The 12,167-nt window shown below is 37.8% G+C and overlaps 1 protein-coding gene across 1 annotated transcript; it reads right to left on the bottom strand.

Annotated features, from left to right (window-relative positions):
• Positions 1-2,833: 2,833 nt before the first annotated feature.
• Positions 2,834-12,161, bottom strand: PSMD12 (proteasome 26S subunit, non-ATPase 12). Its single transcript, XM_068413214.1, has 11 exons — positions 11,976-12,161; positions 10,178-10,237; positions 9,806-9,934; positions 8,373-8,480; positions 7,305-7,409; positions 6,723-6,872; positions 6,431-6,565; positions 5,753-5,865; positions 5,199-5,373; positions 4,606-4,683; positions 2,834-3,275 (listed from the first exon to the last, which is right to left on the bottom strand). The coding sequence occupies exons 1-11, from the start codon at positions 12,081-12,083 to the stop codon at positions 3,066-3,068; spliced, it is 1,371 nt and encodes a 456-aa protein (XP_068269315.1). The 5' UTR covers positions 12,084-12,161; the 3' UTR covers positions 2,834-3,065.
• Positions 12,162-12,167: the final 6 nt, after the last annotated feature.

Below are 12,167 nucleotides of genomic sequence, written 5' to 3'. Positions count from 1 at the left end.
GAAGAAGTGGTTTTATTGTCTTAGCACACTGGACCTTTAAAAATTTAAAATAAACTCCCTCAGCAGCAGCAATCATGGGAAACTAGCAGAAGTTAAGTGGTTTACCCTCTGCCACAAACAAGTCAGTGGTAGACATGAGGTTAGATAGCAACAGTAATTCTTAGTCTTACTAAACAGTAAAGCAAACTGTTTCTAGGCAGCCATTAATGTCTGATTATTAGGCTGAAGAGTAGCAAGTTTTGATTTTCCAGCATGAAAATTCACCTGGAATTCCTCCAGAGTCCTCTAATGAACAGATGATCTCAACTTTAATCTTACTTCATAATTATCCAAGGATAACATTTCTTCAACGTGGACTCTAAACACATACAATTTCTAGAGCAAGTAATATTCAAACTAATTCTTACTCATTTTTCCTTTGATCCACAAAATGAGAGTGTTGAGAAGCAACCAGCAATACGGGGATGTTGAGGGTACATTGGGGAGACAGGAACTACAAAATTCAGATGGACGCGATGGTTTGATCCCACATTGTCAAGATCAAAGGTCTTCTATCTCAGTGCATTTTTTTTAAGAAGCCAGCATGCCTTTATGTTAACCTTTAAATTGCTGATGGAGGAGTTATATCTGAGATATATCTGCATTCTTGAGATGAACTAGCACCAAAAGTTCACAGCTTGTCTTTTCTCCTAGCAACCTGAATGTGGCAACCTTTTCCAAAGACTCGAGATACACTTCTTTTGTTTTCATTAATAGTAGTCTGCCAACAAAACAAACAAATAAAGAAAAAATCTCCAGGCTAAATGAATATTCTTTTCCACTCACTTGGGTTTATTGTACAGACTAATAATTCTACAGTTTTGTTTTAAAACTCATCTTCTAACTTTGTGATGTGTGGGGAGGCAAACCCTGAGGGATTCTTGCTTCTGGCACCAAGTACTAGGTACACAAGAGGTGGACCTCACTCTGAGGACAGAGTTAGGTAGGGAGTTTGCCTTGGGCAGCATGTTGTCAAACCGAGGTGTTGTAAGTGAACTGAGTGAAGACAAAAATCTATTGCAGACCAAAAGGCAAAAAGCTTGATCATTGTGGATCTTTGGTATGAATACAGATCATGAAAGTGAACCTTCATAATCCTTCTGAACTGAGTTTTAAGAAGATACCTGGACTGTTGAAAGATAAAGAGTGCTTCCGTGTTCTTTGCAATGCTGACAACAAAAGGTAGTTGCGAGGAGAGAGAAAGCACTTCCTCTTTCCAACAAACTCATGCTCTAAATGCAAAGACAGCAGAGAGGGATATAGCTGAGCCAGAGAGGGAGTAGGATCCATAAGAACCCCAGAAAGTAGGGCCAGGGAACCACTGAACCATTCCACTGTAGGATAAAAAGGGAAAGAAGGTTGGCTGGGGAAACAGGTCCGGTATCTCTCATCTGGTATATCAGAGAGTCCATAAGCTTAGATGCTTGGGGTTGTAGATTCCAGACCAAATTTGCAAATGGAAGAAAAACATCTACAATAAGAAGAACAGGGAGAGGCAAGTTCCCACTTCCCCTGACGACCCATTGTTCCCCTTTCTGATACCTCTTGCCTTAGTTTCCAGAAGATTGAATTTTGCTGCTAACAAGGTCAAAACAGAAGTTACTTTGTTCATTATCCTAGCAGCAGCCAGTTTTGCTCATGCTAGTAAGACTAGCCTTGCAAAGACCAGTACATCCCATTCTCGGACATGGCTGTGACAAGATCTTACTCAACTTATACAACTGTGATAATACTACAATTTAGGAAGTCAGATGGTTGGAGATGGTTAGCATTCTACGCATTCTAAACAGTCTGCTCCTCTTTCTCCCTTCCCTCACTGATAGTTCAGCTGGTTTTCTGTTGCTTAAATGCAGTGAGCTAGATTAGTATGACTTGAAAAGTTACTTGCCTCCAAAATCACACTCCCAAGTTTCCCTTCAGATATGTCCAAAGTCTACATTTCAAATGCAAATCACTGCTTCCAAGCTTCCATCTTTTCCTGTCCCTTCACAGACTTCCCTCACACAGAATCGCTGTCTAAAGTTTCCTGACTTACTGTGTATTCTTATAATTACCTGTGCGAAGAGTGTTAGTTTGAAGTTCAGTGTGCTTTTAAAGAGATAAGATTTATATACATCTCAATACACCATTTACAATTATAGTCTCTACCTAATTAATTATGAACAGAATAGTTAGTTATGGCTAGCATTAAAAAACATTAAAAAACAGAGCAAATTCAATAAAAGTTCCATTGATTCTTACTATACTATTCGTGCTACTATTTTACTTTCTTAAAAAAACAGAACAGGAACATAGGGAAAAATCTACAGCTCCCCTCCATTACAAGTAGGTTAAAGCAAATAAGAGGATATTATCTTGTCTGAATAAAACACATTCAATTATGAGAAGCAGCAGCTTTGAAGTATTCTCTTAGCTAATTGCATAACTGCTATCGTAGCCATTACAAATTGTAACGACAAACCAGTGAAAATTAGTGACTTGCACCAAGCAGACAAGATTCAGGTAGATTTCTCAGTCAGTTCAGAATTAATTCATAAAGTCTATCTGTAGTCCCAAATGACAAGAAATAAGCATGAACATACAGAATTTTTGTCAAACAGTATCTTGACATAACATTACAATATTATAATTCTAAGTTACCTCAATGCATGCTACTGTAAAACTCTAGGATTTTATTATTTACAGTATATCCTCTCAATCACAGCCTCAAAAAGTCCTGTAATGAAATAACCACAGAATTATGTGTTAGACAGATAGATGTATACATGGAAAAGAAGAAATCACAAGACTACTATTATACAGGCAATACAGTTTTATTATGTTCTTTCACCAAGTGTAGCAAAAACATTTAACAACTGAATGAATAATCAAGGGAACTTAATCGTCAACAGGAATTTCAGAATTATGTTCTAAATTTTAGACCAGGAAGGCTTGACAGGGAGAAAACAAACCATATACACACTGTAATAGTCTCTATTATGAAGATTTAATGCCTTCTTTAAAAGCACTGAGATTATTGAGGCACCTTACTGCAGGTTATGTATCATCTCTTCTTTGGCAATGAGATGTGTGGTTTTGTTAACTAGGGCCATCAGTGAGTTGAGCTTGTGAGACCAGTCATTGAGTATATTGTTTGGGTCCTTAGGCCTCTGAAAATTGATAATTCCTGCCAGCCTGTCTACTTTAGCAAAGATGGTCTTATTAACCACTAGGTTAGACAGGAACTCCTCCGATTCCTGTAAAGACAAACAGCACTAAGTCAAGAAAATAGCATTTTTATCTACAAAACATCAGAATTCCTCTCAAACAGCATTAAAGCACATGGAACAAGATTTTCTTTACCCTTAACAGAAATACAGCTGTAGTAATATTGTACATAAAAAAAATGCACAATACTTTAATGTTACACGTGTTGGCACTGCAAGGCACTAGCACGATCTATTAAAAAACTTTTTTTTTATTTGACCTATATCTGATTATGTTTCATGAAATTAAAAGCTTGATATACTACACCAACAGACTTTTACACTTCAGAGTACTTGGCTACACAGATATCAGAACAAGCTGTGTGACAAGGACGGCATAAGAAAATCCATGTGAATTACTGACCACTGTCAAGGTTTATTCTGAGTTTGTGAAAAAGAGCAGATTTAATTAAGAGACAGGAAGGTAAAGCTTTTCACTTGCACTCAAAATACCGATGTATGAATCTCTTTGGAAAGCTCTTGAAAACCCAAATGGGGATGACAACAAGATTACTCCACCCGATGTTCACAAAATGCAACCGTCTACAAACAGGGACATTTAGAGGTGAGAAACCCTGTATCTTCAGTCAGTTTCAATCACCCATTGACAAGAGCTTTTTAATACTGAAACACAAGACAAGAAGCTCCAGCATTTAAATAAGACCTTGAATATAAATGAATTTTTAAGAGCAGCCTTCGCCTTATGAGCACATGCATCATGAAATTGAGTTCTGCCTGGATTAAAAAAGAGTTTTCAAACTCCCATAAAGGTATGAAAATACACTCAGGTCTTTGTATTAACTAGTAAAGCAATAAATATTCAGATTAATACTGTTACTCCCAACAGGCTCTTACCCTATTTCTTATAAAAAGAACCCAATGAACTAAAGTTCCATTAATGCTCCCTGACTACCACTATAGCACACTTTGTTCTTCCTGTAAGAGCTGAAAAGCACTGGTAACACAAACAGGGGAATTAGACTAAGGATGAAGCCAGGGGAGCTGCAAGGATCATACAAAGACAGATATATAGAGATACAATGACAGGTAGTATATCCATGAACATTCATAAACACACAAGTGTAAACCCTGAGAATTTTGTACCAAGCAGTGTATTTCTACAATGCTATGTCTTTCTGCATTGTCTGTAAAACAATGCATTGATGATCTATGGCATCACTTACAGAGCTTTTTAAGCTAAGAAGAGAACTCCAATTCAGAGAATGTTACTCTGCTGAATACTTACATTTTTGCCACAAACACATGCACACATATACTTCCACACCCTTTATGAAAGAAGGATAAGCAAAGCAACACTTACATCAACAGACAGATCCAGGAGCTGTGCCATTCTCTTCATTGTAATTCTGGTATAATATTTAGCCATTATTCTAATATTCTGGAATAAAAGTGTTCAGAGTAGAGGGTTATGTGCAAAAAATAACTGAAGCAGGCTGCAAAAATGTAAGAGTCAATGTTAAAAGCCGATTAGGAGCTCTAGTGCTCTAAAGGCAGTCCAGCATAAGGTACGTGAGGGGGTTGTGAACACAGTTCTTTTGCTTGTAAAAGGTATATAAGTCTCTACATGACAAATTATTAAGTAATGAAATCAACTAATTATGAATTTAATACAAAGCAAGACTTTCAAGTTTCTGTTCTGTTGAAATGTGAATGCTAAATCTCACAATTTGAGTGCAAATTGTACACTTTTTTCTGGCAAATGTTCCAAAAACCTACCTCTAATAAAGATATAAATAAAATGTTAAAAATATAACACAATGGAAAAGGCAACTTATCTGCTGCTTTACTACATACTTTTTTTGTTTCTCTTTGTAACTAAAATGTGGCAAGCAAAAAGCAGTTTTAGGTGAGGCACTGAATACATAGCTAATGCTTAACGACAGCCATACTTACATGTTCCACAACTCTATTCTTTAAATCTTTCCATCTCTTTTCCCCTTCCTCTGTACAGCCAAAAACATCTGTTGCAGGACTGTCAAGGGATCCTTCTCTCAATTCTTTCCCGTATTCTTCAACTAGGGAAGTCCATCGCATCAATTCCATGGTGGTAAATAGTTTTAGGAGGTCTCTAAATGGTTTAGTAAAGTTGATTTACAATCCTGTATTAATAAGGCTCATTTCATACTTAAATAGATCAAATAATTTTAAATGTTTTAATTGTATTACCATTAATATTCATTGTTCTTCATGAATATACTCTGTAATACTTCATGCTATCAGGGGGCAGCTCAAGTCAGACTGTGTTTCTAATAAAGATCTTTCTCTTATAAAGAAACATTCATTTTAATGTAGAACTTGCACAATCATGAAAATTTTGCAGTATTTTTCATACAGCATTAAATTCTGAGGCTTACAGCAGACTCACCATAAACAGATTTCACTTGCGTAGCTAGTTTGAAAGATTTTTTTTTTTTACCTAAGAATTGTTTATTAGAAAGAATACTTACTTATACTTGGGGATTTCTTCTAGCTTTTTGTCACTACTAATTCTGTGCACCAAATCAGATTGTTCATTGTCATACGGTGAAAGAATAACATAAAGAACAACGCTCTTCAGTGCCTGTTTAAGAGGAAAGAGTGTGGGTTTTTTCCCATAATTAAACAGAGGAATTGAAAACACTGCTCACAGGGCTTAAAGTTTAACATGTAAAAGGCTTCAGCCTAGCATATTAATAAGTTAAGGTGAAATTGATGTCATCTTGCAGAAATGAATCCTCATTCACAGTGATATATTTAAATTGATTCAGGTTAACTAAAATCCTAGTATTTAAAATTAAATACATGAAAAAAAATCTTTTCAAATATGTAACATTTGTATTGCATACACAACAGCATCATTTAGACCACACTTGCACAGCTGTTTCTAATTTCTGCCCTTGCATAAAAGAGACAAGACATTCTCAAGATTTCAAAGACAATATAATGAAGATGTTAGTTATAAATATTAATTTGAAATCAACTTTATTACATCTGTTTTCAACAAACCAATTTGTTAATATAGCCATTAAAAAAACCTAAGAACAACAGACTGAAGAGCTATGTAATCTGCTGTAAATTGATCTGGTAATGAAATGGGTATTTGCCACATGAAAATACAGACATTTTGTATGCAATGTTTTTTTTACCTGCTGCCACTTTTCACTTTCAGCCTGGATACATGGAGTATCATAAATTGCTCTGTAGTGCTTACAGATGGAGAGGTAGGAGCCTTCGTGTTGATCCAGCTGGATCATTAAGTTGTAGTATTTCAGCTTTAGTTTCTGAAATAGTATCAAACAGTAAAATTAATACAGCTCCGTGAATCATGTAAATGAAATCCAACTGGACAGCAGAAAACATAGGGCTGGACCTGAAGAGAGGCATGTCAGATTAAAATTGGGATGGGGAGGCAGAGAAAGAAATCCTCCAGTGACTTACTTCTGTGTTTTCTTCTTGAAAAAATTTTGTATTAATTTTTTTGCTGATAATTTGAGTCCGAATATAGTCTTTTACAGCTAGACAGAGTCTCATCTGCTCCAAGATAAATTCTACACGTTCTTTCTTTTCCATTGAACCATAGGTTTCCACCTAAAATGAAAATGTAACTATTTAACACTGTCAAAGTCAAATCAAGTGATGTCTTAACTGTGCAAGAAGAGTGGGAGGTTGTCGGGGGGGGGGAACAAAACACCACAACAGAAAAAACAGCTATGAAAATGGAGAAAAGGTTATTCAATTTTAAATTGTAGCCCCCACTTACACCAGAAGAATCCACTAACACTAAACTCAATGCACTACCTAGAGAACTGAAATCTGTTTTCCAAATGGGAAATATTCTATCTAACCTAACCATGAGACTAACAGAAGTAGTTAAAACCGAATTACACCTTCACTAATAACAGTTAATCTCATTCCAGGCATTTCTGCAGACGTACCTGATTAAGTTTCTAAATAATAATCTAAGAGCAGTTAGAATTAATTTTTATTGCTGACGCAATTTTGAGTTACATGGCGTGTTACCTGCAATTCTTGCAGAATAGAGGCAGCCTCTTTCACTTCACCATTCTGTTCTTTTATTGTTGCAAGTGTCTTTGTCAGGCGAGCACGTTCAATTTCCACATATATCTGAAATCAGAAGTAGTAGTTTAAACACTGGAATTCTTTAAAGAATAGTGCAAACTCTAAGACCACATCCCCACTAAGACATATATTTGATGTTTTCATACAACCAATTAATTCCTTGTGTAGCCATACACTATACCAGTACTACCGACAACATACACAGATAAAAGATGATGGATAGTTGACAAACCGCAAGTATTTGGACCAAATTAATCTAAAAAAAAAATGTCTAAATTCATCTACCATTCTTTAAGCAAACATAAAAGGATGTGTACTGTGAATGAAGTATTAGATATTTTGTCTGCTAAAATATATTGAAACAGTGATGAAGTTAGTACACATTAACCATTAAAGTCTTAAGTACTACCGTTTGCATTATGTCACTCACTCCTGACCAGCCGTAAATCAACAATACTTGATTACTAACAATTTAGACTAACTTTGAACAGACAAAAGCCATAACATTAATACAAGTTTGTCTTAATCCAGAATTGATTATTTTCTTAAAGCAAAAGGAATATTGTATAAATAATTAACTTGGTATAATGCTTTGATATCACCTTCTGGTTACCGTAATTGTACATAACACCTTGCTAAGGGCAGGAGAAATTATACTAAACCTGCCCATTTCTCTAACAAATTCAATACATAACATTTTAAAAAATGAAAAATAAATGGCATTTTAGAACTCTAAAATGTATTATTAATTATATTAATAATACATACAAATATCTACATCATGGAAATACGACCAGTGTTTCAGCAAATTATTTAAATATGAAATCTGGAAAATATTTGCAGTCTTTTGGGAAGAAACACACTACTTGGCTTCTCAGGTTAATTTAAAAATTACTTTTGCTCTTATTTGAACAAGATTAAAAAATAATGTTAAGAAGCTATGCTTTTAAAGAAGGTGAACATTTTTATTCTACCTTGTAGACATTCAGTCTTAAAACAAAATCTTACTTTTCCTTCTGTAACCATACGCAACGTGTCAATTAAGCGCAGTTTGACTGGTAAGTCTGTGATGTCTTCAACGTAAGTGCAGCACTGCTGGACCATTTTAGCAACTGCCTAGTACAATAACAGAAAAGAAAAATATACTGTGTTTGTAGATTTCGCAAATGCATTCAAACTATAACAGTCAGAGTAAGTACTAAATAGTTTCATATCAAACTAAAGAGACTCATTTCAACAAAAAGCATGCAAGATACACCTAATCACTTTGATTCATAAAAACATGTAAAATGATGCTAGCAACTGATGCTAGAAGTCAAATGCAATGCCTCTTCTGTCATTTCTTGCTTCCGTTTTTCCAATGATATTCAAAATAATTCACCCCACGCGGTGCTCTCTTGAAAAGTAGTACTCCTCTCCTGCCAAATCCACACGACTCTCACATGAACAGGGCAAACAGGTAAGTTTTGTCAAAGACCTGCATAGCTAAAAGGAAGGTACATCTTCTTTTAAGTGTGTGAACTAGCCCTTCTCTTTAGGACACCTGTAGATTTTTTCAGGAACGGAAGGAAGAGGGGTAATTATTTCTGACCGATGCTTTTCCATCTCTGCATATTCCCAAATAGGCACTGATAAACTAGCATCCTTCAGTGGCAAGCACAGGTACTGGAATATGTTCTTCTGGTAACAATGCTGACAAAGCTGTTACAATTATGATAAAAAAACCCTCCTTTAAAAAAAAAACAGAATGAAACTTCTAGAAACTTCTTCCTCAACAAAATGGTCCAAGTCTTCAGCCACAGTTTGTGCAAATTAGAGAATTAAACTGTACTCTACTTTTATACAAACTCCTAATGTTTCTGCACATTAAAAAGTAGGTAACCTTTTTCTTCCTAAAGCAATGATGCCATTAAAATTACCTGTTGCTGACTTCTAAGTCAGACTAACACACACTGCAATGAACTTTGTACCTTCTTAAATGCAAATGCTTTCAGCTGTTCTGATAGCCCATTTCTGACAGACCTGAATTCCAGAGTATGACAGTTTCAAATGCAAGCATGTAAAGCATACACCTTATTTGATCACAATAAATTGCAATAATTGTTTAATGTACACCTCATGTGAACATGAAAAATAAAGAATATGAAGTATCATCTAAAAGCACTGGTATGCACAGAAGCAGAAAGGTCACAGCTGTGCTGCCAAAAGTGGCAAGCTGAACCACATGGAGCTCAGGCACAAGATGAAGACAGACTAATTCCAGACATTAGTTTCATTGTAGGTTTTCATATGTCTACCAAAAAATGTCAACAGAAGCTAATTACAATATATTCACGCAGGTGCTACAAGGTCAGGAAAGTCCCTACACACAAGGGGGGAATCAGGTACATAATACAGCTCCAAATATAATTTTATTTTTTGTTTCAAAGGATTAAATTCACCTGTTTTAACTGACTTCTTCTCTTTGATAGAAGAATAATATTTTCATTAAGAGCATCCCAGTCTTTAGCTTCGTAACACATTTTCACTATAGCAACTAAGATACGGGATGTGGAGACCATGTCAGATGCCTGTAACAAACAAACAACATATCAGTGATGGGATAAACAACCTGCAGACCTCTATCGCTTGCACTTCTATGATACAAAGGGAAAAAACCTGATTATATCTAGCCTCGTTGATTTTCTTTTCAAAGAAAAGAACAACAAAAGAGAAAGACTGAAACTCCAATTCCCTTCACGACTTGAATGCAGGGGAACAAGGGGGTGTGTGGGACAACCCAGCATAACTGTTGCACGCCATACGCTACTTACCGTTCGTGTCTGTTTTTCCAAGGAGAGAAGGTTTTCAATTACTTCTTGCAATCTTCCTTCCTAATGTGACAGGCAAAGAATTATCACCACGAGTGAAAAATACAACTCAGTTTAAATTGAGAGCAGCTCTAATTCTCATGTAACTAAAAAACACAGATGGGCCTGTACACTCATTTTTAAGTATTCTATTCCTTAAAAAAAGAAACATAGGTAGCACTAACTGTAAATATGTGGTTCTGCACACAGATTAAACTGGAAAGGTACCATTTCCATTTTCGCCCAATCCATGCTATAAATTGTCTGTCTAATGCGAGAAACCTAGCAAGTTTCAGAGAGGTTTGGTTAGCTCGCATTCACCGAGCTAGATGGGAAGCTGATTTCTCTCCTAGCCAAAACAACCTTTAAGTGAGAACAGACATGGAATTAGATACCTTGGCCAAAAAATTGTTTTACTGTTGCTTTCATCCACATTCATCATATCTTAATTACAGCATATTATAGAAAGCAAAAACTACATGCTTTACAGTTTATGCACGGAATTAGAATAGTCCTGACTTTGGGGTTTTGAGAACTATATTTGCCTTTGTTTAGAGGAGTTAAAGATACCACAATGTATTTTTAGTCCTAAGTCATAATTCCTAGCAAATATCTTGTAAAATCTGTTAATGTGGGAGAATTTGTAACAGACCGTGGCAACTGTGAGGCTGCAAAAAAAGCTTAGAAACCAGAAAATTAGCAGAAAAAAAAAAGAGAAAATGAAATTTGTTTCTAAAACTACTGAAATCTTTTAAACTATATACAATGGTTTATGAAGGATGTGCTCTTACTGCTGCAAAATTTACATGTTATATGGCAATGAAACACGGTTGTGGTGTCCAGACCTATGCAGAGCTGTGGCCGTGGGTTAAAACACCTGTGCCTACTCTCCATGCAATACAGTCTTAAGATAGCGTAAGATGCAATTTACTTATCTTAAGGCCACTGCCTTCAGAATCCTACAACATGCTATTTAGCACAATATGTCTATCACGAGACACATGGATCGAGCAGAGTATTTGCAGCATGTAAAGAATTAGATGCCATCCTACTGGGACAGAACATAACAGCAAATCCAGTCTATCTGTTCTGAGGTCTGAGATACATAGGAATCTCTATGCTACAGAACAAGTCCATAAAAGAATCCTTAAAATACACCATATGCATGATTACTTTGACGATCCCATCAGCCAGACATTCTGTGGTTGTCTATGGCTGGGTGCACACCCGTGTTTGCTCAGCAGATGCCAGGCACCCTACCAGCCTGCCACGGCTCTGGCTCTCCGTTCCAGTCTTTTGGGGCACGTACATGGCCGAGCTGGAAGGATGCAAAGCGCTGCCCGTCTAACCTGACACAGGATCAACCACACGAAGGCAGCTTTGGTGCACAACAGTCCTTGGATGAACAAGCACCTACGTGCCTGCCCAGCCGCGCTGCCCGCGGAAAGTGGCAGCAGGGAAAAGCCACGTCCCTTCTGGTGGACTCGGGCCTTCCTATGCCCTTACCGCGAGGCTGCACCCTGACATCTCCTCTCGCCTCCCTCACCGCCCTGTGCCCACCCTCCCTACTTCTCCCCTTCCCCAACACGGCACGGGAGGGCCCGAGCCCCGGACCCCGCAGCAGCCGATCGGGTGACAAGAGGCGGCTGCACGTCGCGCCGCACGTCCCCCCGCCACCGGGCCGCCTCCCCGAGCGCGGCCTAGCGCGCCCCACGCCATGACTCAGCCCATCCGCACCGCTGGGCTTTCCTTCCCCCCTCACCTGCGCCAGCCGCTCGCACTCGGGCAGCCGCTGGTCCACCGTCGCGCTGTAATCCACCTCCATTTTCACGATACGGCCATCGGCCCGCTCCGCGCCGCCCTCCGCCATCTCCCCGGCTCCGCTCCGCGTCCCCCCTCGCACACACACCGGAAGCAGCCAGGCCCTGCGCGCAGGCACGGCCGGGGCAGCCCC

Source organism: Nyctibius grandis, chromosome 15 (assembly GCF_013368605.1).
Source record: "Nyctibius grandis isolate bNycGra1 chromosome 15, bNycGra1.pri, whole genome shotgun sequence".
NCBI classification, from domain to species: Eukaryota; Metazoa; Chordata; class Aves; order Nyctibiiformes; family Nyctibiidae; genus Nyctibius; species Nyctibius grandis.
Note: the sequence above shows the minus strand (reverse complement) of the source record. Positions and strands in the feature narration are given on the sequence as shown.